The sequence below is a fragment of the Dendrobates tinctorius genome, unplaced genomic scaffold (genome assembly GCF_039654945.1).
Source record: "Dendrobates tinctorius isolate UK_male_01 unplaced genomic scaffold, ASM3965494v1 ptg000147l, whole genome shotgun sequence".
In the NCBI taxonomy this organism is placed as follows: domain Eukaryota; kingdom Metazoa; phylum Chordata; class Amphibia; order Anura; family Dendrobatidae; genus Dendrobates; species Dendrobates tinctorius.
Genome location: NW_027361814.1, coordinates 15,785,805 through 15,812,386, shown reverse-complemented (window position 1 = coordinate 15,812,386; position 26,582 = coordinate 15,785,805). Strand labels below are relative to the sequence as shown.

Genomic DNA, 26,582 nt, shown 5'->3' with positions numbered 1-26,582 from the left:
TGTTTACAATGGAACTCAGTAACTTCAATTTATGCCTCTGCTAAAAACAACAAAAGCTGAACTCATGTTGTTTTATTTGCTTTATCCTAGCATCAAGGTTTTTTGAGGATTTTATATGACCTAACATCTGAGCAATGCTTGCTGAGCAGAAATAAACCAACTTTAGACTTGTTGCGTTACAATATATATTGCCTTTTGACGATTTTTGGCTGAACAGTGATAGTTACAAAACTTCTAAATACTATCTTACTGCAATTTTGATTTAAAGGGTTCTTACCAAGATTAGAAGTCAGACCCGGTTCATAGGAGAGGGGATAACTTCAGTCACTGAGGGTCCGACCTATGGAACCCCGACCAAACTCAAAAATGGGGTTCTGCAGACTCTCGTGTGAATGGTGCATGGGCACCTCCTCTTAATTCTTTCTTAATGGGATCACCGGAGAAAGCTGACTGCTGTGCTCTAATGAATGAAACATATCTGCACATACTTCAAGGGTCCCATACTCGGGATCAATGATTCCACCTAGATTTCCTGGTCCCTTCCAATTTGGTAACGGCACGTGGACTATAAACATACCAACCATGTTTATATTTTTCATTTACTTTACTTATTTTTAGAAGAGGAAAATGGATGTCATTTGAAGTATTATTCTATTATATTTTTAAAAACTATGCTACTTTATTTTTAGCGGTCTTTGGGGATTTGAATCAGGAATCACTTAATCACTTGTTTTTATACTGCAATATCACAGTACTACAGTATACAGGTAAAATGAAGGTCTCTGAAGCGTAACCATATAACGGGCTTCATCAAAGGTGTATGAATATGGCAGCTATGGTGACTTTCAGCAGGTCCCCATCTGTCATGGCAACCCATGAGCACTATGCAGTAGGGGCAGTGGGTACCCAAAATGGAACAGTGGTTGAATAGCTAGCCTTAAAGCTGAAATCAGAATTTGACAGCTGCATTTAGGGGGTTGTAGACAGCATTTGGATCTCTCTCTGTTTGCTGCTGTTAAGTCTAAATATTAGTTACCATATATACTCGAGTATAAGCCGAGATTTTCATCCCATTTTTTTAGGCTGAAAGTGCCCCTCTTGACTTATACTCGAGTCATTGTCCCAGGGGGTAGGGGGGAGGGGGAGCGCAGGAGCGGGCGGCAGTCTGATCATACCCCCTCCTGGCGTGGTCTCTGCACTTCCCTGCTTCTCAGATGGTCTCCGGCGCCGCAGCTCTTCCTTTGTTCAGCGGAGACATGGTACCGCTTATTAAAGTAATGAATATGCACTCGACTCCACTCCCATAGGCATGTAGGGCATATTCACTACTTTAATGAGCGGTACCACGTGACCGCTGAACACTGGAAGGAGCTGCCGGCGCCGGAGACCATCGGAGAATCAAGAAGTGCAGATACCGCGTCAGGAGGTGGTGAGTGTGATGGGAAGGACAGGGGGAGCCATGCGATATTCATCTGTCCCTGTTCCACCACCATGCGCCGCTCTGTCCTCCGTGTCCTCTGGCTGTGACGTTCTGGTTAGAGGGCGCGATGACGTGGTTAGTGCGAGATCTCTGCCTGAACAGTCAATGCACAGACCCGGAAGATGGAGCTGCGCGTGGCGGTGGAACAAGGACAGGTGAATATTGCAGGTGCTGGGGCCCTGAGTCAGCGGCAACACCGGCACCTGGCCCCCATAGCGCACCAGTGTCCCTGCCTGCTCAGGACACTGTCACCTGGCCCCCAGTGACAAGAAATGAGTATGTCCTTTTTTTATCGCAGCAGCAGCATACCAGCATATAGGGTATATACATCTATGGGGCATTTTATGGGGCCATCAACCTTTACGGAGCAGCATATGGGGCATATTATTCTACAGAGCTTTTTATGGGGCCATCAACCTTTATGGAGCAGCATATGGGGCATACTATTCTATGGAGCATCTTATGGGGCCATTATTAACCTTTGTGCAGCATTCTATGGGGCATATTTTTTGTATGGAGCATCTTTTGGGGTCCATCATGAACTGTATGGAGCATTATATGGGGCATATTTTTTGTGTGGAGCATCTTTTGGGGTCCATCATGAACTGTATGGAGCATTATATGGGGCTCCTGATTCAATATGGATATTCAAAAACATTTAACCTACTGATGTCTCAATTAATTTTACTTTTATTGACATCTATTTTTGTTTTTGAAATTTACCAGTAGCTGCTGCATTTCCCACACTAGGCTTATACTCGAGCCAGTAAGTTTTCCGTTTTTTTTGTGGCAAAATTAGTGGCCTTGGCTTATACTCGGGTAGGCTTATAGTCGAGTATATACGGTATACAAGCCAGCACCCACCAAGTATAGAGCAAGTTCATCTTTTGAACTCAGCACCTAACGTGTGACGTACATATACATCATATGTCGAGAAGGCATTAAATCGGACTAAAATGCAACAGCAGAAACAGCCAACAACATATGTGGCACTGTTTGTGTAAATTGGATGTGATTGATATGTATCCCTATAGTTATGTTTCGATTTTGTAAAAAAATATTAATAATATCCATGATTCACCTTATTCTTCAGGCATAAAGGTGTGGTGAGCAGTCTTGAATAGGATGGAATATCACAATGCTGACATAGACCACCAGAGTAAGTACGCCAGCCTCAAAGGGTCTTATTCTATGTTCCCACGATGAGTTTTTAATGACATTTTTATGCTGTTTTCAAAAAAATCAAATAACTAATTTTGGTTAATGGGTATAGAAATGCTGCAGAAAATCTGCAACATCAAAAAAATCTCAAAAACCTCATTGTGTGAACATAGCCTTAGAGATATATTTTTTAAAAATGAATGTATATTGGATTGGGAAATTTGATGATAGTTTCCACTTCAAAGACCATTCTGATGAGTCTATGTTGTAATGATTGATGAACAATGTCTCCTGGTATCTGCTCCATGCTCTGGACACTGTGCTAACTGACCCAGCTACTCTTCTTGTCACAGCTCACATTAATGTGCCATCCTAGATGACCTGCACTACCTGAGCAACTTCTGTGGGTTGTAGATGCCACATCATGTTACTGTACAGTATCTCTAGGGGTGAGAGCAATGACAAAATGCAAAAGTGACCAAAACAACAGCTAAAAAGGATGAGAACAGAGAATTGGTCTGTGGTCACCCCCTGCAGAACAATTCCTTTACAGGGGTTGTCTTGCCTAGCATTTCTGCCTGTTGTCTGTTACATTTGCACAACAGCAGTAGAAATTGACTCAGAATCAGTGTTGTTTGATTACAGGATGGGTTGATTTCACAGAAGTGTGACTGGCTTGGAGTTATACTGTGTTTTAGTGTTCCCTTGAGCTGTGTGTGTATATATACATAATATAGTAATACAGTATATACACAGATACACACTATGTTACGTGTTACAGAACCACTTAGCACCCAGAATATGTTGTGCAGTTATATGTATGGATAATAGGTTCTATGTGAGATGCATGTCCCTAATGCATCAGCATTCCCCTTTTGTCCACCCTCCCCCCACCTTTGTAATTTCCACAGTAAACATCGGCAGGCTCCGGCCACCTGCAGATTTTGTAATGCATGTCTGTCCTGCCGCTTTTCTATTGGCCTGCCCTTTGTATCTGTGTGATATATTCTGTGTCCTGTGAGTAAAGTGTTGTCAGACTGGAAATACATGGAGAAGCAGTGATCTTTTATATGCGCCCATGTAACCCAGGGATTCCAGCCAGCGTCATTCATTCAGACTCCAGCCAACGCAGAGCGGACCTCCGAAAACACGGGGTGGTACTGAAAGAGGTACCCCAGCTTGGTAGACCCATTTACACACTATATACTGCATATCTATACACACACATGTATGTGTACATTTGCTGTATATAGTGTGCATACAGTATATATTTGTCAGGTCCTGCTACTTCATTTGTTCAGATTCAAGGACAGTTGTGGAGGGGTCAGCTATGATGAGTAGGAGGGAACGCAGGCCTGCTTGCTGCTTCCTGTTTTCTACATTTGCACACTGCCCCCTTTGTGGATGGGGACCCTAATGCTGTCCCTGGCGTACTGTCTTGTCTAGCATCCAGTGTACTGTCAAAGAAGGTATTCATTGCTGACCGTGGATTTATGATGTCCAAGTGGACCAAATCATTTGCTGTAAGTGTGCAAAGCCTTACATTTGTCAAAATATATCAGGCATAATTCCTTAAGGATTTTAATTTAAGTATGGGTATTGTGAATGAATAGATCAGCCATCATTGTCTACCTGCCCATTAGGTTCTATGCAGTTTTGCCCCCACCACCAGTGCCAATGTCTCCACACAGCTGAGCATCTCCTGCCTGCCCATTATGGTCCCTTTAAAATTTTGTGCTGTCGTTGCTAGGGTTGCCAGTGATTGCCATACACAGCCACACAATTTCTGTTTGTTCATGATGTTGCAGTAGGATTGCCAATAAAGAATTGATTTACCTTTTTAAACATTCAATGCATGCACAGAATTTCTGCTTTTTTAAACAAAAAAGTAAAGTTTTAACTGTCAAGTGGTGTTGGATTGATTTTTCACCTTTATATCCTATTGTCCTGTCAGTGCCCCTGTCACTGCTATGGCTGCATGGAACACTACCCAGGGTAAACATAATAAATTTGAAACAAAAAAGAAGAATCCTTATTGGATGGCTACTTTAAAATATGCTTCTTCACTTTCCAAACTGCAAATCTGTTGCTGTTCAAACAAAAGGGATAATTTTTGGACAGTGTGTTAACAAAATGGAATAGCTTATTCACTTTTCAAACAACAGTCATGTTTCTCCTTCATAAAAAAAGAACAATTTTTGGTTAGTTTCTTCATGGATTATACTGTTTTACAATTTTTTACCAAAGGTTACTGCTGCCTCCAAAAATTTTAAGTGTGTGTTCTTGGCTGACATAAACCATGGCTTCTTCATTCTCTTATTTCAACCATTGAAGCAAAAAAATCACTATCTTTTTTGATGTTTTCTTTTGCAAAATAAATATTAAAATTGTCAAGGGACAGCTAAAATTAACTATATGCTAGGCCCTGGACTGGAGCTTCCTATTGCTTCTTTATTGGCCACACTGTCTGGGCAATTTCCCATTGGTTATTCACCAAATCTACTGTCATGTCACAAAAAGGGAAATTTTTTATTTGCTAAAAGAAGCAATTTCATTGATTTTTCAGGTTGCAAACTCCACAACTTCTGCTACTCACCAAAAGTTGATCATTTTGAATGGCAGATTGTCAAAAAGCAATTGCTTTTTTGCATACACTACATGTGTATAAACCCTGGCACAGTAGCCATCTGCTTCTTAACAAAAATATTTTGGGAACATTTGTAATTTGAAAATTCACAAAAAGTCAGACAGTGCAGTGTGTTATTAAACCAGCTGTTGGTTACTACTGTTTACCATCTGTTCAACCATATTCATATACAGGACAGTGCAAAAGGGCCACACATGAAGTCTGACCCTCTTGCAGATGTTTCTGTTTAATTATTCATATACATTTGTACAGTATTCGAACATTACATTATGTATCATCAAGTAATCCTGAGTTATATAATGTACAGTATTACAGTGGGGAAAAGTATTTAGTCAGCCATCAATTGTGCAAGTTCTCCAACTTAAAAAGATGAGAGAGGCCTGTAATTGACATGATAGGTAGACCACAACTATGAGAGTCAAACTGAGAAAACAAATCCAGAAAATCACCGTGTCTGATTTGGCAAGATTTATTTTGCAAATTATGGTGGAAAGTAAGTATTTGGTCACCTAAAAACATGCAAGATTACTGGCTCTCACAGACCTGTAACTTCATCTTTAAGAGGCTCCTCTGTCCTCCACTCATTACCTGTAGTAATGGCACGTGTTTGAACTTGTTATCAGTATAAAAGACACCTGTCCACAACCTCAAACAGTCACACTCCAAACTCCACTATGGTGAAGACCAAAGAGCTGTCGAAGGACACCATAAACCAAATTGTAGCCCTGCACCAGGCTGGGAAGACTGAATCTGTAATAGGCAAGCAGCTTGGTGTGATGAAATCAATTGTGGGAGCAATAATAAGAAAATGGAAGACATACAAGACCACTGATAATCTCCCTTGATCTGGGGCTCCACGCAAGATCTCTCCCCGTTGGGTCAAAATGATCACAAGTACGGTGAGCAAAAATCCCAGAACCACACAGGGGGACCTAGTGAATGACCTGCATAGAGCTTTGACTTCTGTGACAAAGGCTGCCATCAGTAACACACTACGCCACCAGGGACTCAGATCCTGAAGTGCCAGACATGTCCCCCTGCTTAAGCCAGTATATGTCCGGGCCCGTCTGAAGCTTGCCAGAGAGCATTTGGATTATCCAGAAGAGTATTGGGAGAATGTCATATGGGCTGATGAAACCAAAGTAGAACTGTTTGGTACAAACAAAACTCATCGTGCTTGGAGGAGACAGAAGGCTGAATTCCATCCAATGGACACCATACCTACTCTGAAGCACGGGGGTGGCAACGTCATGCTTTGGGGCTGTTTCTCTGCAAAGAGACCAGGACGACTGATCCGTGTACATGAAAGAATGAATGGGGCCATGTACCATGAGATTTTGAGTGCAAACCTCCTTCCATCAGCAAGGGCATTGAAGATGAAATGTTGTCTTTCAGTATGATAATGATCCCAAACACACCGTCAGGTCAAGGAAGGAGTGGCTTCGTAAGAAGCATATGAAGGTCCTGGAGTGGCCTAGCCAGTCTCCAGATCTCAACTCGATAGAAAACCTTTGGAAGGATTTGAAAGTCTGTGTTGCCCAGCAAGAGGCCAAAACATCACTGCTCTAGAGGGGATCTGCATGGAGGAATGGGCCAACATGCCACCAACAGTGTGTGCCAACCTTGTGAAGACTTACAGAAAACGTTTAACCTCTGTCATTGCCAACAAAGCATATATAACAAAATATTGTGATGAATTTTTTTAATGACCAAATGCTTATTTTCCACCATTATTTGCAAAATAAATCTTGCCAAATCAGACAAGGTGATTTTCTGGATTTGTTTTCTCATTTTGACTCTCATAGTTGTTGTCAACCTATGATGTCAATTACAGGCCTTGCTCATCTTTTTAAGTGGGAAAACTTGCACAATTAGTGGCTGAATTAGTGGCTGACTAAATACTTTTTTCCCCACTGTATATCCCAAGACTGCATTTGAAATTCCTCTGGTATTGGAAACCATTTACAGGCTTGTTGACTTGCATTGCTCTGACTAAACTAGGCTCCACAATACAGAGGTAGTCAATCCGCTATGTGTACAACCATGTAGGTATGTATAAAATATAGGGCAACCAAGGATACTGTGATTTGCTTTCTATTTCATCACTATGTGAATTTTCTCTCTAGAACTTTACTTGGTGGATGGGCTTATTCTGGTGTATAGTTGTAGAGCCGGACTGTTTCAGCTCTATCCACTCATTCTCCACTCTCCACCACTATTCTCTCACAGCACTAGTTTTGCAGTGGAGGAGATACTGCTGCAGGTCCACCTCTTCTGTCTTCTATTTATGGTTTTAGAGGAACGTTTTTAGACTGGAGGATTCTGAGTATTTAAAATTCATGTTTGCAAAAATGTACACTATGTATTGTGGTGTAGTAACCACTATGTCCACTAGGGGACGCTGTGTTGAGGTTCCAAGGGAGAGGATGAGTGGCAGAATCCTGAAGGATGGTTGTGTATCTCAAAGGGGGTGGCTTTGAGATGGAGACTTAGTTATGTGTATTGATCAGCAGTGGTATTGCTGAGGTGTTATTTCAAGGTATAAGGGAGAAGTCTCTAGGTAACTTGGGAGTTGGGCCGGCCAGTTACCTACAAACCCACCCAGGGGTGTGTTTGAAAATGCCTATAGTAAAAGACTATGTGAGGGTGTGAAGGACCTGTGATGAGGTCATAGTCACGTGACCCGGTGGGTGTGGCAATACACCATATAATGTGGCCAGGGTAGGTCACATAGGGAAATGCTGGGACCTGGTTGGTCCAGTGTGGAAGGTCCTGCAGAGATGGAACTTCCTGCCAGACAGCACGTGTGAAGTGGCTGGGAGCAATGGCGATATGTGCTTGAGAGTTCCCTGGAGGAAACGAACGTGTGTGGAATGCTGCAGCTGCATGAGGAACCCTGACGTGGGTGAGATAATTGTGAGGCTAAGTGAGCCTGCTTACTGGACATTGATAATAAGAGTGAAACATTATAATGGACGCTATGCTGGTAATGCTATTAAGTGAACTTTCGGTTGCTGCTGTGGTTTATGAGGCATGAATAAACCACAAGGACTGTGTTATGGTTGATGAAAATCCATGCCGGAACTGGTTTTTGTTCGCTGCAAGCGAGAATCCCCTAAGTAAATGACAGCGCTACCTCACATTTGGTGGAGAAAGCTATGGGCAATGTTGTAGCCTTGTTGCTGGGAGCAACGGAAGAGGACTGCAAAGTTGGTTGCTAAGGGCAACGGTTTCCAAAAAGTGTTGCAGTGCTGGCAACGCTGAGCCAGGAGGGCTGATGGTTGGGTAAGCCTCTGCCCGGCTGTGGTTCTGAAACCGTGGGGCGGCCTAGTGAATAAGGCATTCTCCGAATCGGTGAGCCCAGTGCGGCCATTTCCTCAGGAGAAAGAGACTGGTATTTACTAGGATACCTCTGCGGTAGAGGGGTCCGAGAACCTGCGCGGCCAGCAGGTGACGGTCGTGAAAACCGTGTTGTACTGACCGGGCTCAGTGAGCAAGAGACTGGTGATTGCTATAGGGTGCCTCTGCGGATAAGAGGTACCCGAGAACCTGTGTGGACGACACAGGCAACGGACTGGTGTTCGTGTGGTACTGACCTGGGTCAGTGGGAAAGACTGTGTTCCTGGAGGGTTCAGTGAGCAAGGTCCTGGAGGGTCAGTGTTGGGAAGATCCCTGGAGCACGTGGTATGACCTTGGACCTGGTGAGGCGTAAGTGTTGGGCAGTCTCAGGCCGAGACGGATGTCCTGAATAGCACCCGCTAAGCCCCTGGACCTGGTGAGGCCGGTGTGTTGGGAAACCCTGGAAAGAGGGTCGGCTCCCTGAATAGCACCCGGTGCGCCCTGTGTGTTGGACGGTCTCAGTTGGAGACGGTGCGTCATGAATAGCACACAGACAGGACACGTGAGTTTTGTGCTGGTGAGGCCGGTGTTGGGAAACCCTGGGAGGAGGGTCGCTCCCTGAATAGCACCCGGTGCGCCCTGTGTGTTGGACGGTCTCAGGCGGAGATGGTACATCCTGAATAGCACACAGAAAGGACACGTGAGTTTTTGAGGTTTTTTGTGGTGCTTTTCTTTTCTTCTTTTCTCAACTCAGCCGGCGGTGGCTCAGTGGGAGTCAAGAAGGTGACAAGCGGCTTAAGGTGGCTCAGTGGGGGTCACGAAGGTGACAAGCGGCTTCCGGTAACCCGGCGGGGTTACGAAGGTGACAAGCTGCTTCCGGTGGATCGGCGGGTCAACGAAGACGGCGCAGCAGGAGCTGCAGTGACTCCAGCTGCTGTGTCTGTGTGAACAGCAGCTGGTGGTGTTGGTGATCGGTGACAGCAGGAGCTATGGTGGTGCCAACAAGGACTTGTGTGGCATCGTTAAGACATAAACTGTGTTGTGTGAACTGTGGTCTGAGGGGACCGGTGTAATGGATATGGGGAGATCCCGAAAGGGGGTAGAGTCCCAGAAGGGGCGGTGACCCAAAGCGGGGTGGTAACCCAAAAAGGGGTGGAGTCCCGGGAGGGGGCGGCAACCCAAAGTGGGGTGGTGGTCCAGAAAGGGGCCAAGTTTGAAGGATCGACAGCACTGGGTGACTCAGTGGGTATGTCTGGAGTACCGCAGTGTGTGTGTGTATGTCATTTCCAGAATGTGGGATATTCTTTCCGAATGATGACGGGCCGCAAGTGTGTACCGTGGCGCTACTCAGGGAAGGGATGTCGGGATGGCTGGACTCAAAGAGTCTGGTGACTCTGGTAGGAACTCCTCTCACTCTCTGTCTGACTGAGAAAATGGTCCTGGTTCGCTGGGCACATGGGGTCACAGTGAACTATGCGGTAGACAGAGTAATGTATCAGGGGTTCGGGGTCAGTGGGTGCCAAGGTGGCAGTACACCACCAGACTTAGTTCATACCTGGGAGTGGGCCGGGACTTGGTCAGGTTTGATGAGCTATGCCAGGAGGATGGAGACGTGTCTACTGTAGGGCTAGCAGACACTGAGACGCTGATGCCTTCTAACGTGGACAGGCCAGACGTAGGGGCAACCGGAGAAAGAATAGCATCGGACAAATTTACTGACCTGACGTCACCTGAAGGGTACATCAGTGTGAATAAGAAGGGTGTGGTAAACAAAAAGAGCAGAACTGACACACGGAAAGAGAGTGCTTTGGGGGTTCACCGTACGGTGTGGTGTGACTGTGACGTGTTATTACCAGTAGCCACCCCCAGGACAGAATCTAGTGCTGTGCTGACTGAAACTCATGACAGGATGGATGGTAACCTGGTCGAGAAGATAACGGGAGTAGAGATACAGCCAGAGGGTAACTGGGGGGTTCACTCGACTGATGGGACTAACCCAGGGGTACCTTTTGACGATATGATTAAAGAAGTAGCAGTGCAACACATACTGGCCAAAAGAGAACTAGAGCAGGAGTTACAGTTAATAAAAGAGACAGTAAAGGAACGTCTCGAACGTGAAAGTGTGAGGAGACAAACGGCTGAGCACAGAGTGAAGGAGCTCGAGAAAGAAGTCTTGAACCTCAGAGTAGAGTTGAGCGACTTTTGCTTTTTTAGGGTCGAGTTTCGTTTCATGAAACCCGACTTTTCCAAAAGTCGGGTCGAGCAAAATCGTCCGACTATAGGGAAAAGTCGGGGGTCCGACCGAAACACGAAACCCAATGTAAATCAGTGGGGAATTAAAGTCGGCAGTGGGAGGAGGACAGGAAACACATCTACAGTGCCCATTTGAATGCCAAAAGCATCAATTCTTCTTACTTAAGCTTGTCAACCTTAATTAACTTCATAATACTAGTTACGCACTGAAAAATGGGGGTTATTTGGCTAAAGTTGTGGGGGGTAGGGCTGGCTCCAGGTTTTCATGTGCCCTGGGCAAAAGAGCGCCCCTTTAACACATACCACAACTCATGATGCTCCGATACGGCAGAGAAATAGCGGTATAGTACAATGAAAAATACTTCACTTTTTACATCTCATGACGAGGCCCATCTATTTCTCCATACAGAATCATTGGTCCCATATAATGTTTGAAACAGTATATGATGAGCTCCACATAATGCTACAGTATATGTTGGTCCCCATGGATGAAGCTCCACTGTCTTATGGGCCCAAATAATGCTCCAAACATAATGGGCCCCATTTCTAATGCTCTAGTGTATAATGGGCCCTGTAAATGCTGCTCCAGTGTCTGATGTCCACCTTTGGAATGTTCCAGTGTATGGTGGGCCCCATCTATCATTCTCCAGAGTATAGTGCTCCCCAAAAATTTCTGTCCCAACATTGAAAACAATGAAATAAGTCCCCTCGCTAGGGAATCCCTGTACTAGTCTGGACTCCTCGTCGTCCCCATCTTCCATCTCACTGCACAGTATTTCAACCTTGCAAGTGCTGTGATCCTGAGCAAGCAGGGGGGCCCACTCATTGGCGACGGCACTGGCACAGGGCCCCTGATAGTACGGTGGTGTGTCTGACGGCAGGTGTGCCGAACCTGCACTTTCATCTGCAGCTTCCTCTTTGTCACCATGTAAGATGGAGCTGTATATGGGAAGGGTAACCTGAGTTTCATCAGGGTCAGATTCAGGCCGTATAGCGTGCGAGGGGAATGTAGTGGTCTGGGTCAATGTACCAGCAGATTCATCGAGCAGTGGCTGGGCATCAGTGCACTTGTGTCGTCCCCAGGAGTACGGTCGCCACAGTGGCATTACCTTCCTCCTAGGGAGTGTGATGTCATGCTTGGGAGCAACGAAGGATCTCTCTAGCAGGTTAACTTATTGGGCGGCGTTATTCCCACAAGTCACGACCCTCCAAACAGCGTTCATGAAGGCAAAGTGTTTGTTTTACGTGGGCAATATGGTTGCAAAGCTGAAACTTAAAGGAATGTCCAGAAGGGCACCACCAGGAGTGGAGCCTACGGCATAATTTGACTCAACATGGGCAACCTCAACCATCCAGCCACAAAAAAGATGCACACATTGCAAGCTTAATTCCGTTAATGAACGAGACTCCGTCATGCCCCGCGGTCCGAGTCTACTAGAGGGACACGTGAGGCTCTGGCACGTGAGATTGGCCAATAACTGGTGTGTCATGCCCTTACATGTCCGTGGCTGCATGTGCGCTACACTGAAAAGGCCAGCGTTTGTCGCTTACAGGTGCAGATAACCCGCTGAACAACGTTAGTGATGGGGATCTGGGATTACAATTATTACCCGTGAACGATGATTTCCCAGTAAGTGCAGGTCAACCGCAGTTCCGGAATTAGGCCTAACCGTCATTCCTGAAAAAATGAAAAACTTACGTGTGCAAACCACAGGTGCTGTAGCTTGCTTAACAGCTCGCCAGCCGTTCTCACGCCCAGTATGGATTACACGTGATTGTACAAAGGTGAGAAAGGGTAACGTATCCCCGGATAACAAGTATGGATAGCATAGTGTACACATTCAAAATATGTCTATAGATCAGGAGGCAGGCTCAGGCGGTGTCAGGCCCAGTATGGATTACACGTGATTGCACAAAGGTGAGAAAGGGTACCTTATCCCCGGATAACATGTATGGATAGCATAGTGTACACATTCCAAATATATGTCTATAGATCAGGAGGCAGGCTCAGACGGTGTCAGGCCTAGTATGGATTACACGTGATTGCACAAAGGTGAGAAAGGGTACCGTATCCCCGGCTAACATGTATGGATAGCATAGTGTACACATTCAAAATATATGTCTATAGATCAGGAGGCAGGCTCAGACGGTGTCAGGCCCAGTATGGATTACACGTGATTGCACAAAGGTGAGAAAGGGTACCGTATCTCCGGATAACATGTATGGATAGCATAGTGTACACATTCAAAATATATGTCTATAGATCAGGAGGCAGGCTCAGACGGTGTCAGGCCCAGTATGGATTTGACGGCCCAGACTACACAGCGGAGGAGCAGGGAGAGGTAAAGATTGCAAATGCTGGGGCCCTGCCCAAGCAAGGGGGGCCACTCGTGGGCGTCGGTACTGGCCCTGGGCCCCTCATAGTATGTGCACCACCTCCGTCAGAGACACTTGATTGCACTATGAGGGACCCTGTGCCAGTGCCCACGCCCAAGAGTCAGCCTACCCACCTGTCCAGGGCAACGGCACTCGCACGGTTTCGTGCGCTAGGTGGTGACCCCGGCCATGGGGGGGAGGCAGCACAGTTAGGGAGTTTTAGAAAGTGGCATATGTTGATGTTGGACATTAAGCTGATGCAAAAGGTGAAATTGTTCAAGTCCCAGGAAGAGTAGGACCAAAGCAAGCCATTTTTCTGTCACCCTATGTGTCATCAGGGGACGGTGGGACAAAATCCTTGGAAACCCATGCATGGTTCATTTTAATGAAGGTTAGATCATCCACATTTTGGGTTGACAGATGGGTCCTTTTTTCTGTCAGGATTGATCCAGCTGCACTGAAGACTCTTTCCGATAGCACACTTGCAGCTGGGCAAGCGAGCTCCTGTAAGGCATATTGTGCCAATTCAGGCCAGGTGTCCAGTTTAGAGGCTCAATAGTCAAAGGGGAATGACCTGTGCGGGAGAACATCGATATGGGAGGAAAAGTAGTTTGTAACCATAGTTGACAACTGCTGTCTAATGTCACTTTCCATCGATGCAGTATTACCAGTTGTGTGAGCGGTACTTGAAAAATCAGTCCACAACATTGTCATGAAACCCCTGTCTCCAACGCCACTTCTGATGTGTGCACCACGAACACCTCTGCCAAGCTGCCCCCGGCCCATACGGCTCGTGTGAGAACCATCACCGCTGCTGTGTGCTGGGAATGCCTCAATCAACCGGTTTACCAGAGTTGCTTGTTTATTAGCCAATATTAGGTCAAGGTTCTCGTGTGGCATGATGTTTTGTAATTTGCCTTTATAGCGTGGATCCAGGATGCTGGCCAACCAGTAGTCGTCATCGTTCATCATTTTGGCAATGCGGGGGTCCCTTTTTAGGATCCGCAAGGCATAATCTGACATGTGGGCCAATGTTCCCGGTGTCAATGATGCACTGCGAGTGCTGGTTGGAGGAGCACTTTCTGGCAAATCCACATCCCTCCAGTCACGCACAAACCCTGTACCAGACCTTGCCACGCCAACATTTTCACTTGCCCCACGAGATGCATCCTCCTCCCCTATGTAATCATCCCCATCATCATCCTCCTCCTCCTCTTATTCCTCCACCTCGTCCAGGAGAGGTCCCTGAGCAGACAATGGCTGAATGTCATCAAGGATTCCCTCCTCCTCTTCCTCCTCGTCAACATTGGCTGCAGACGCCTGCTCCTTAAGGTACGTCAAAGTTTGCATGAGCAGACGCATAAGTGGGATGTGCTAAGTCTGCGCTTACCAGCCGTGTGCATTCCTCAAAACACTGAAGGACTTTACAGGTCTTTCAGCTTCGACCACTGCACACCTGTCAACTCCATGTCTGCTCTCAAAGTGCCTGGCCGTGTATCCTCCCACAAATGCATTATGGCCTGCCTCTGTTCGCACAGCCGCTCAACCATGTGCAGGGCGGAGTTCCACCTTGTTGCAGTGTCGATAATGAGGCGGTGGTTGGGAAGCTGGAGCAATCGCTGCAGCTTCTGCATATGAATGGAGTGTACAGGCGACCGGCAGATGTGCGCGCACAGTCTTCGCACCTTCTGGAGCAGGGCTGTTAACTCCGGATAATTGTTGAGGAAGCACTGCACCACCAGGTTCAAGGTGTGAGCCAAGCAAGGTATGTGGTTGAGTTTTGAAAGGGCTATGGCTGCCACAAAATTACGGCCATTATCACTAACTACCTTGCCTTCCTCAAAATGTATACTGCCCAGCCATGACTCAGTTTGTCGCTGAAAGTACTCGGCCAGCACCTCCGCGGTGTGTCTGTCGCCCAAACACATCATCTGCAACACAGCCTGCTGACGCTTTCCACTAGCTGCTCGATAGGGGGACACCTCGTGTGCAACAGTGGCATCTGCAGATGGAGTGCTCGTACGACTGCGCTCTGTGGACGAGCTTTCGCTTATGGAGGAGGAGGAGGGTGGAACGCCTACAGCCAACTGTTTCCTATACCGTGGGCTAGGCAGCACTGTCCCACGACCGCTGTCCCCTGTGGACCCTACATCCACCACATTAACCCAGTGCACAGTGATAGACACGTAATGGCCCTGGCCATGCCGACTGGACCATGCATCAGTTGTGAGGTGCACCTTTCCACTCACTGACTGCTTGAGTGCATGGACAATGCGGTCTTTCACATGATGGTGGAGGGCTGGGATGGCTTTGCGAGAGAAGAAGTGGCGACTGGGTAGGTCATAGCGTGGTACTGCATAGGCCATGAGTTCGTGGAAAGCTGCGCTTTCCACCAACCGATAGGGCATCATCTCTAAAGAGATTAGTTTGGCAATGTGGGCGTTCAAACCCAGTGAACGCGGATGAGAGACTGAGTACTTTCTTGACCTACTCATAGTCTCTAGGCGGGTGAGCTGTATATGGTGGAACTAGCGGTGGACAGGGCGGACTGAGAGAGGGTTGATGATGGTGAGGGAGTTGGTGTTCTTTCTGATGGCCTAGATTCAGTATTTCGTTGATATAACAGTGGGATTCCCTGACTGCTTTGGCCTTGCAACGACACCTCAACATTTGCTGCTGTGCTAACCAGTGGGCTTACAGAGGGGGAAACAATGTAGCGTTGCTGACTACCTTCTTTGTGATCAGTTGCACATGTGGTACTTGAGGTTTGGTGTTGTGTCCACGCTTGCAAGTGCATGCTGGTTAAATGTCTAAGCATGCAACTGGTATTCAAATTTTTCAGATTTTTCCCTCGGCTAAACGTCTTTGCGCACTTCTTACAGATAACCTTGGCCTGATCATGAGGATTTTGTTCAAAAAAGTGCCACACTGCACTCTTCCTACTTTGGAAGACATTTTGCGGCCTAGCACGCTGTGTTATTTTGACCATCTGGACAAGCTGTCCAGCAACTCTTGATTTTTGAAACCTGTCTTTGGAGTGCTCCGGGCCTGCCAGATAACAGCTGTTGCGATGTCGATGTCTGCTGTGGATGCTCCTCCTCCTCATCTGAGCTATTGGAAGCAGCACCCTCTTCCCCCAATGGATGCCTATCTGGGTCAACAACTGGGTCATCCATCACCTCCTCTTCAATGTCATGTGCACCTTCCTCTGTGTCACCGTGTAAGGTGGTATAGTATGCGGGAAGGGGCACCTGAGTCTCATCAGGGTCAGAATCTGGCTCATTACACTGTGAGGACAATGTAGTGCTCTGACTGAATGTACCAGCAGAATCATCTATCAGTGGCTGTGCATCAGTGCACTCCATGTCAGATTCATCTTGGCCTGGGTAATTCACCATTTCACTTGATAACCTAGGCATGGTATGTGAAAACAGCTCCATGGAGTAATCAGTTGTATGGCCTGCGTCATCCTTCAATCTTGGTTGGGGTGAAGGACACAAGGAAAGGTGTGGTTCACGAACATGACCCTCCAATGACGACTCAGTGCTTTTATTTTTTACAACTTCAGAAGAGCAGGCGATAGAGCTGGAGGCTGAGTCAGCAATGTAAGCCAAAACTTTTTCCTGATGCTCTGGCTTTAAAAGCGGTTTGCCAACTCCTAGAAAACTAAGCCTTCGAGGCCTTGTGGAGCCAGACGATGACGCAGGCTCAACACCTCCTGCATTCGGTCCTATTTTGCTTTTGCCACTACCATCAGATCCACCACCAACACCATCATTACCAGCAGGCAACCCCCGCCCAATTCCATGGCCTCTTCCACCAGCCTTCCTCATTTTTGGTAAAAATGTACACAAAATCCCACAAACTATATAGTAATGTAAAACAAGGTACAAGGTGTATATAGGACAGGTGAGACGTCGAATTTCTGAACACACTTGTGGACACTGTTGGATTGTGTGAGGCCCAGTTAATATCACACCACTATGTCACAGGCTCAATGTCGTAGGTGTGAAAAATGTCACTATAGGACAGGGGAGATGTAGAATTTCTGAACACACTTGTGGACACTGTTGGATTGTGTGAGACCCAGTTAATATCACACCGCTATGTCACAGGCAGAAATTGGCTAGTGTATGACAAACTACAAGGTGTATATAGAATTGGGCAGAATAGGAATCTCCCTACAGTGTAGGTCTGTAAGAACGGAACATGTCCTCGACTTATCCTTACAGAGTGACACACAGATAGCTTCACTGTGGCCGTGATAACAGCCGTTACATGGTACTGAGAGAGGAGCGTGCACGTACACCGCTGTCCGGTGTCCGTAAAATTGTCAAGCTCCCTGTTTTTTAAGTATACCGACTGACACACGCTGTCTCTCTATAGTTTTGAATGTGATCAAACAGCAAATATACTTAACTGTTTGAAAAGCAGACAAAACTAGAAGGCGTAGGTCTGTAAGAACGGAACATGTCCTCGACTTATTCTTACAGAGTGACACACAGATAGCTTCGCTGTGGCCGTGATAACAGCCGTTACATGGTACTGAGAGAGGAGCGTGCACGTACACCGCTGTCCGGTGTCCGTAAAATTGTCAAGCTCCGTGTTTTTTAAGTATACGGACTGACACACGCTGTCTCTCTATAGTTTTGAATGTGATCAAACAGCAAATATACTTAACTGTTTGAAAAGCAGACAAAACTAGAAGGTGGAGGTCTGTAAGAACGGAACATGTCCTCGACTTATTCTTACAGAGTGACTCACAGATAGCTTCACTGTGGCCGTGATAACAGCCGTTACACGGTACTGTGTGAGGAGCGTACACCGCTGTATGGTGTGAAAAAATGCACGCTCAGTACCTCACCAGGACAAAAAAAAATTTGGATTGCTTTTAAAAAAGCAGTTTGCAGAGCAGTGGGAAAACAGCAATGCCGCTATCAGGAAGCCTTATAAGGCAGCCTAACAACCAACACAGCTGATCCAGCAAAATATAGCCTCCACTTGCACTGCACACACAGTGACTGGTGTGTTGTACAGGCAAAATCGCTAGCAGCAGAAGCAGTTTTTGGTGTCTTCTTCCCTGCCTAACGCTCTCCCTACAGAATCAGCAGCAGCAGCAGCTCTCCCTATTCTGAGATCAGCATGAGTAACATGGCGGTCGGCGTGCACGCCCTTTTATACCCCCTGTGATGCCCCCCAAAGCAAGCCAATCACTTGCATGCCCTTCTGAAAGATGGTGGTGACCCTTGCCTATGTCATCACGTTGCCCACAGTGTCCGTGGATCCTGATTGGCTGAAAAAGGGGGGAAAAAGGATCAGGCAGAGTAATGTGAACGCAGCTCGACGCCTAGAGTTAGCAAGGGAGGCTATGGATCAGCTGGGTTTGCGGAAAGAGGTGGTGCCGGTACCAAAGCTCTGATTGGGACAGTCATTGGAAGATTCAGGAAGGTAATGCAAGACCTTGTAAATATCTCCAATGTGGTGAGAGTGAGGATCCCTCCTGATGATGAAGACCAAGTATCTAGTGAGGTGGGCAGGATTCCCATCCTGGTGGTTGGCTCCGTGGAGAGCCTGAGACTTTCAGATGCTCTTGGAGTATCGAGTGAGGTACCTGCAAGTGATCGAGCAGTTGAGGCAGGACCGCCGGCGAACTAATAAAGAAGTACAGAATACCAGGTTGCAGCCGCCTGCAACCCAACCAGATGTAAGAACTCGAAGAGTTCCGCCAAGAAGTGACAGGGCAGATGGCCGAAGAATGTCAGCAAGTGGTAGTTCGACTGGCAGGATGACATTGGGAGACCGTAGTTCCTGTGAGACCCTGTATGAATCAGACTCAGGCCAGAGAGTAGGCCTGATTAGGACTGATGACCGTACAACCGGGGGAGCTGGTCGGGGAACGGAATAAACAGAGAGGAAGGTGGTGACTGGACCGTGTCTGATGACGCACTGTAACTGGAGGGTCAAAGAGCAGGACCAATATTCTGACCACTGCGGGCAGGGGAGGCCTAACGTAGAGAGGAGGCCGTGTGACAGGTGGAAAAGGTTCTCTCGACCTGTAGGGCAAGGTGTGATGAGTGGCCGGTCTCGAACGCCTGATGTAATGTTGTGTGTTCAACCCCACAAGTTTGAACAGAGGGGCGAGGTATGTGGTGTAGTAACCACTATGTCCGCTAGGGGGTGCTGTGTTGAGGTTCCAAGGGAGAGGATTAGTGGCAGAATCCTGAAGGATGGTTGTGTATCTCAAAGGGGGTGGCTTTGAGATGGAGACTTAGTTATGCATATTGATCAGCAATGGTATTGCTGAGGTGTTATTTCAAGGTATAAGGGAGAAGTCTCTAGGTAATTTGGGATTTGGGTGGGCCAGTTACCTACAAACCCACCCAGGGGTGTGTCTGAAAACGCCTGTAGTAAGACTATGTGAGGGTGTGAAGGACCTGTGATGAGGTCATAGTCACGTGACCCGGTGGGTGTGGCTATAGACCATATAATGTGGCCAGGGTAGGTCACATAGGGAAATGCTGGGACCTGGTTGGTCCAGTGTGGAAGGTCCTGCAGAGATGGAACTTCCTGCCAGACAGCACGTGTGAAGTGGCTGGGAGCAATGGCGATGTGTGCCTGAGAGTTCCCTGGAGGGAACGAACGTGTGCGGAATGCTGCAGCCGCATGAGGAACCCTGACGTGGGTGAGATAATTGTGAGGCTAAGTGAGCCTGTGTACTGGACATTGATAATAAGAGTGAAACATTACAATGGACACTATGCTGGTAATGCTATTAAGTGAACTTTCGGTTGCTGCTGTGGTTTATGAGGCATGAATAAACCGCAAGGACTGTGTTATGGTTGATGAAAATCTATGCCGAAACTGGTTTTCGTTCGCTGCAAGCGAGAATCCCCTAAGTAAATGACAGCGCTACCTCACAATATATATAATTTTTTTGTTCCTTTTTTAAGTTCACAACAGTCAGACATAAGACAAGACTCAGGTTAGAAGGACACTTTCACTTTATTGATTATTTGAAAGCAACAGATCATGATGGTGTATATGTCTGAACCTTCTTCCTGCTCTTCGTATAGTTCTCCTAGTCTGTAACAAATGGAAGAGGTCACTGGGGCCTTATGCAGTTACTGAACTTTGGTTAATGGTTTTCTATCTTCTTAAAACCTGTGAAAAATATAAAAATGTAGATCAAAATAAATATTTACATTAGACCTTTCTGGAATATTCTAGACTTTGTTTCCCAAACTGAATCTTACAGGTCACTTATATTATCTAGTGCGTAGATATCTATATTGATCTGAACCTTTCAATCATTATAAATAACTGGACACCCCTCACTTATGACCCTTTGCTGACAAAAAAAGGTAGAATACTAACCTCCTGGCATAGAGCCTCATTTGAGATTTCAGCTTCCCCCCCCCCCCCCCCGCAGGTCTCCTGACAAACATTATCACATGACTATATCTATAGATACCTATCGTCTGCAGATTTTTCAACTTTGTAGTGGCGAAAAGAAACACTGTACAGAATTGTGCAGACAGCGATTGATCAGCTGCCTCTGATAGCGGCATAGCGGAAGAGTGGTGCTGTTCCTTGAGTTAAGCCAGTATATATATTTTTAATTTGGCGGCACCAAGGGACAATTAATTGGGGTTTGTTTAGTAATGATTGCCTGCAGTGGTCTACAGTATGTCACGTCAATGCTGCAGTCTGTTAACGAAGAACAGAGCAACTGTAACTAATATGTTTTTTATTTTCTGCAACTCTATCGATAAATAAAAAATGTTCCAAGATTATTCAGTAGTGGTTCTACTTGAGGAATTAAACCCTCCACAGATATACAGTAGGGTGTTTGACAATTGAGTTTCTAAATCAATCTCTTTAATCATTTAAGGATTTTTCATTTTTTGTCCTCCCCTTCTTTGAAGATCTGTATCTCTTTCACTTTTCTGCCAATATACAGTATAGATATGAAGATGAGATGTTTTTTTAGATGAGTTGTTACTAAGAAGGACATCGTTCATTTAACCATATAATGTGCTGAAAAGAGGGAAAAATATTCCAAGTGCAGTGAAATTTTGAAAAAAGCCACAATTCTGCTTTTCATGTTTGAAGTTTGTTTCTCCAGCGTTTGTTATGCAGTAATGAGACCTGACAAGATGATTCTTTGCGTCAGTACGCTTACAGCCATAAAACTTTTTTTTATATATATTTTATTTTAGTGATTAAAAAGAACTGAACACAAATGTAAAATTTGATTTTTGTCACCGTTTTCTAAGACCTGTAACTTTATTATTTTCATGGTGATGGAGCTGGGTGAAGACTTGGTTTTGTTTGTTAAGATGTAGTTTTCTATTGATAATACTTTGGGGGTACATATGATACTTTGATTGCTGATTGTAAACTTTATTGTATTTTTGGGGAAAATCGCTGCAAAATAGCATTTCTGGAGTTTTACACTTCTTCTTCAGTGCTCACATTAGAAGATAAATATTTCAAAATTGTATTAGTCATGGCTAGAGTTGAGCGACTTTTGTTTTTTTAGGGTCGAGTTTCGTTTCGTGAAACCCGACTTTTCCAAAAGTCGGGTCGAGCAAGATCGGCCGACTATAGGGAAAAGTCGGGGTCGTCCCGAAACACGAAACCCAATGTAAGTCAATGGGGAATAAAAGTCGGCAGTGAGAGGAGGACAGGAAACACACCTACAGTGCCCATTTGAATGCCAAAAGTATCAATTCTTCTTACTTAAGCTTGTCAACCTTAATTAACTTCATAATACAAGTTACGCACTTAAAAATGGGGGTTATTTGGCTAAAGTTGTGGGGGGGTAGGGCTGGCTCCAGGTTTTCATGTGCCCTGGGCGAAAGAGTGCCCCTTTAACACATACCACAACTCATCATGCTCCGATACGGCAGAGAAATAGCGGTATAGTAAAATGAAAAATACTTCACTTTTTACATCTCATGACAAGGCCCATCTATTTCTCCATACAGAATCATTGGTCCCATATAATGTTTGAAACAGTATATGATGAGCTCAACATAATGCTACAGTATATGTTGGTCCCCATGGATGAAGCTCCACTGTCTTATGGGCCCAAATAATGCTCCAAACATAATGGGCCCCATTTCCAATGTTCTACTGTAAAATGGGCCCTGTAAATGCTGCTCCAGTGTCTGATGTCCACCTTTGTAATGTTCCAGTGTATGGTGGGCCCCATCTATCATTCTCCAGAGTATAGTGCTCCCCAAAAATTGCTGTCCCAACATTGAAAACAATGAAATAAGTCTCCTCGCTAGGGAATCCCTGTACTAGTCTGGACTCCTCGTCGTTCCCATCTTCCATCTCACTGCACAGTATTTCAACGTTGCAAGTGCTGTGATCCTGAGCAAGCAGGGGGGGCCCACTCATTGGCGACGGCACTGGCACAAGGCCCCTGATAGTACGGTGGTGTGTCTGATGGCGGGTGGGCCGAACCTGCACTTTCATCTGCAGCTTCCTCTTTGTCACCGTGTAAGATGGAACTGTATATGGGAAGGGTAACCTGAGTTTCATCAGGGTCAGATTCAGGCCGTGTAGTGTGCGAGGGGAATGTAGTGGTCTGGGTCAATGTACCAGCAGATTCATCGAGCAGTGGCTGGGCATCAGTGCACTTGTGTCGCCCCCAGGAGTACGGTCGACACAGTGGCATTACCTTCCTCCTAGGGAGTGTGATGTCATGCTTGGGAGCAACGAAGGATCTCTCTAGCAGGTTAACTGATTGGGCGGCGTTATTCCCACGAGTCATGACCCTCCAAACAGCGTTCATGAAGGCAAAGTGTTTGTTTTACGTGGGCAGTATGGTTGCAAAGCTGAACCTTAAAGGAATGTCCAGAAGGGCACCACCAGGAGTGGAGCCTACGGTTTAATTCGACTCCACCTGGGAAACCTCAACCATGCCAGCTACAGAAAAGATGCACACATTGCAAGCTTAATTCCGTCAACGCCCCGCGGTCCGAGTCCGGCTTACTAGAGGGACACGTGAGGCTCTGGCACATGAGATTGGCCAATAACTGGTGTGTCATGCCCTTACATGTCCGTGGCTGCATGTGCGCTACACTGAAAAGGCCAGCGTTTGTCGCTTACAGGTGCAGATAACCCGCTGAACAACGTTAGTGATGGGGATCTGTGATTACAATTATTACCCGCGAACGATGATTTCCCAGTAAGTGCAGGTCAACCGCAGTTCTGGAATAAGGCCTAACCGTCATTCCTGAAAAAATGAAAAACTTACGTGTGCAAACCACAGGTGCTGTAGCTTGCTTAACAGCTCGCCAGCCATTCTCAGGCCCAGTATGGATTACACGTGATTGCACAAAGGTGAGAAAGGGTACCGTATCCCCGGATAACATGTATGGATAGCATAGTGTACACATTCGCACAGTATGGATTTGACGGCTCAGACTACACAGCGGAGGAGCAGGGAGAGGTAAAGATTGCAAATGCTGGGGCCCTGCCCAAGCAAGGGGGGCCCACTCGTGGGCGTCGGTACTGGCACTGGGCCCCTCATAGTACGGCGGTGTGTCTGACAGCGGGTGTGCACCACCACCCTCAGAAACACTTGATTGCACTATGAGGGACCCTGTGCCAGTGCCCGCGCCCAAGAGTCGGCCTACCCACCTGTCCAGGGCAACGGCACTCGCACGGTGTCGTGCGCTAGGTGGTGACCCCGGCCATGGGGGGGGAGGCAGCACAGTTAGGGAGTTTTAGAAAGTGGCATATGTTGATGTTGGACATTCAGCTGATGCAAAAGGCGAAATAGGTCAAGTCCCAGGAAGAGGTGGACCAAAGCAAGCCATTTTTCTGTCACCCTATGTGTCATCAGGGGAAGGTGGGACATAATCCTTGGAAACCCATGCATGGTTCATTTTATTGAAGGTTAGATCATCCACATTTTGGGTTGACAGACGGGTCCTTTTTTCTGTCAGGATTGATCCAGCTGCACTGAAGACTCTTTCCAATAGCACACTTGCAGCTGGGCAAGCGAGCTCCTGTAAGGCATATTGTGCCAATTCAGGCCAGGTGTCCAGTTTAGCGGCCCAATAGTCAAAGGGGAATGACCTGTGTGGGAGAACATCGATATGGGAGGAAAAGTAGTTTTTAACCATAGTTGACAACTGCTGTCTCCTGTCACTTTCCATCGATGCAGTATTACCAGTTGTGTGAGCGGTACTTGAAAAATCAGTCCACAACATTGTCATGAAATCCCTGTCTCCAACGCCGCTTCTGCTGTGTGCACCACGAACACCTCTGCCAAGCTGCCCCCGGCCCGTACGGCTCGTGTGAGAACCATCACCGCTGCTGTGTGCTGGGAATGCCTCAAGCAACCGATTTACCAGAGTTACTTGTTTATTAGCCAATATTAGGTCAAGGTTCTCCTGTGGCATGATGTTTTGTAATTTGCCTTTATAGCGTGGATCCAGGATGCTGGCCAACCAGTAGTCGTCATCGTTCATCATTTTGGCAATGCGGGGGTCCCTTTTTAGGATCTGCAAGGCATAATCTGACATGTGGGCCAATGTTCCCGGTGTCAATGATGCACTGCGAGTGCTGGTTGGAGGAGCACTTTCTGGCAAATCCACATCCCTCCAGTCACGCACAAACCCTGTACCAGACCTTGCCATGCCAACATTTTCACTTGCCCCACGAGATGCATCCTCCTCCCCTAAGTAATCATCCCCATCATCATCCTCCTCTTCTTCCTCCACCTCGTCCAGGAGAGGTCCCTGAGCAGACAATGGCTGAATGTCATCAAGGATTCCCTCCTCGTCAACATTGGCTGCAGATGCCTGCTCCTTAAGGTGCGTCAAAGTTTGCATGAGCAGATGCATAAGTGGGATGCTCATGCTTAGGATGGCGTCGTCTGCGCTTACCAGCCTTGTGCATTCCTCAAAACACTGAAGGACTTTACAGAGGTCTTTCAGCTTCGACCACTGCACACCTGTCAACTCCATGTCTGCTCTCAAAGTGCCTGGCCGTGTATCCTCCCACAAATGCATTATGGCCTGCCTCTGCTCGCACAGCCGCTCAACCATGTGCAGGGTGGAGTTCCACCTTGTTGCAATGTCGATAATGAGGCGGTGGTTGGGAAGGTGGAGCAATCGCTGCAGCTTCTGCATACGACTGGAGTGTACAGGCGACCGGCGGATGTGCGCGCACAGTCTTCGCACCTTCTGGAGCAGCGCTGTTAACTCCGGATAATTTTTGAGGAAGCAATGCACCACCAGGTTCAAGGTGTGAGCCAAGCAAGGTATGTTGCTGAGTTTTGAAAGGGCTTTGGCTGCCACAAAATTACGGCCGTTATCACTAACTACCTTGCCTGCCTCAAGATGTACACTGCCCAGCCATGACTCAGTTTGTCGCTGAAAGTACTCGGCCAGCAACTCGGCGGTGTGTCTGTCGCCCAAACACATCATCTGCAACACAGCCTGCTGACGCTTTCCACTAGCTGCTCGATAGGGGGACACCTCGTGTGCAACAGTGGCAGCTGCAGATGGAGTGCTCGTACGACTGCGCTCTGTGGACGAGCTTTCGCTTCTCGAGGAGGAGGGTCGAACGCCTACAGCCAACTGTTTTCTATACCGTGGGCTAGGCAGCACTGTCCCACCACCGCTGTCCCCTGTGGACCCTGCATCCACCACATTAACCAAGTGCGCAGTGATGGACACGTAACGGCCCTGGCCATGCCGACTGGACCATGCATCAGTTGTGAGGTGCACCTTTCCACTCACTGACTGCTTGAGTGCATGGACAATGCGGTCTTTCACATGATGGTGGAGGGCTGGGATGGCTTTGTGAGAGAAGAAGTGGCGACTGGGTAGGTCATAGCGTGGTACTGCATAGGCCATGAGTTCGCGGAAAGCTGCACTTTCCACCAACCGAAAGGGCATCATCTCAAACGAGATTAGTTTGGCAATGTGGGCGTTCAAACCCAGTGTACGCGGATGAGAGACTGAGTACTTTCTTGACCTACTCATAGTGTCTGGGAGGGTGAGCTGGACTTGAGAGCTGCATATGGTGGCAGTAGCGGTGGACAGGGCGGACTGAGAGAGGGTTGATGATGGTGATGGAGTTGGTGTTCTTTCTGATGGCCTAGATTCAGTATTTCGTTGATATAACAGTGGAATTCCCTGACTGCTGTGGCCTTGCAACGACACCTCAACATTTGCTGCTGTGCTGACCGGTGGGCTTACAGTGGGGGAAACAATGTAGCATTGCTTACTACCTTCTTTGTGATCAGTTGCACATGTGGTACTTGAGGTTTGGTGTTGTGTCCACGCTTGCAAGTGC

The 26,582-nt window shown here is 46.9% G+C and overlaps 1 protein-coding gene across 3 annotated transcripts in view; it reads right to left on the bottom strand.

Moving 5' to 3' along the window:
- Positions 1-20,239: 20,239 nt before the first annotated feature.
- Positions 20,240-26,582, bottom strand: part of LOC141049748 (alpha-2-macroglobulin-like protein 1) — a 355,320-nt gene continuing 348,977 nt past the window's right edge. For all 3 annotated transcript variants that reach the window (XM_073546474.1, XM_073546473.1, XM_073546476.1), the window contains one exon: positions 20,240-20,417. In XM_073546474.1, the coding sequence (XP_073402575.1) occupies positions 20,392-20,417 (26 nt within the window). In that variant the 3' untranslated portion in view covers positions 20,240-20,391. The remainder of the gene's footprint in view (positions 20,418-26,582) is intronic.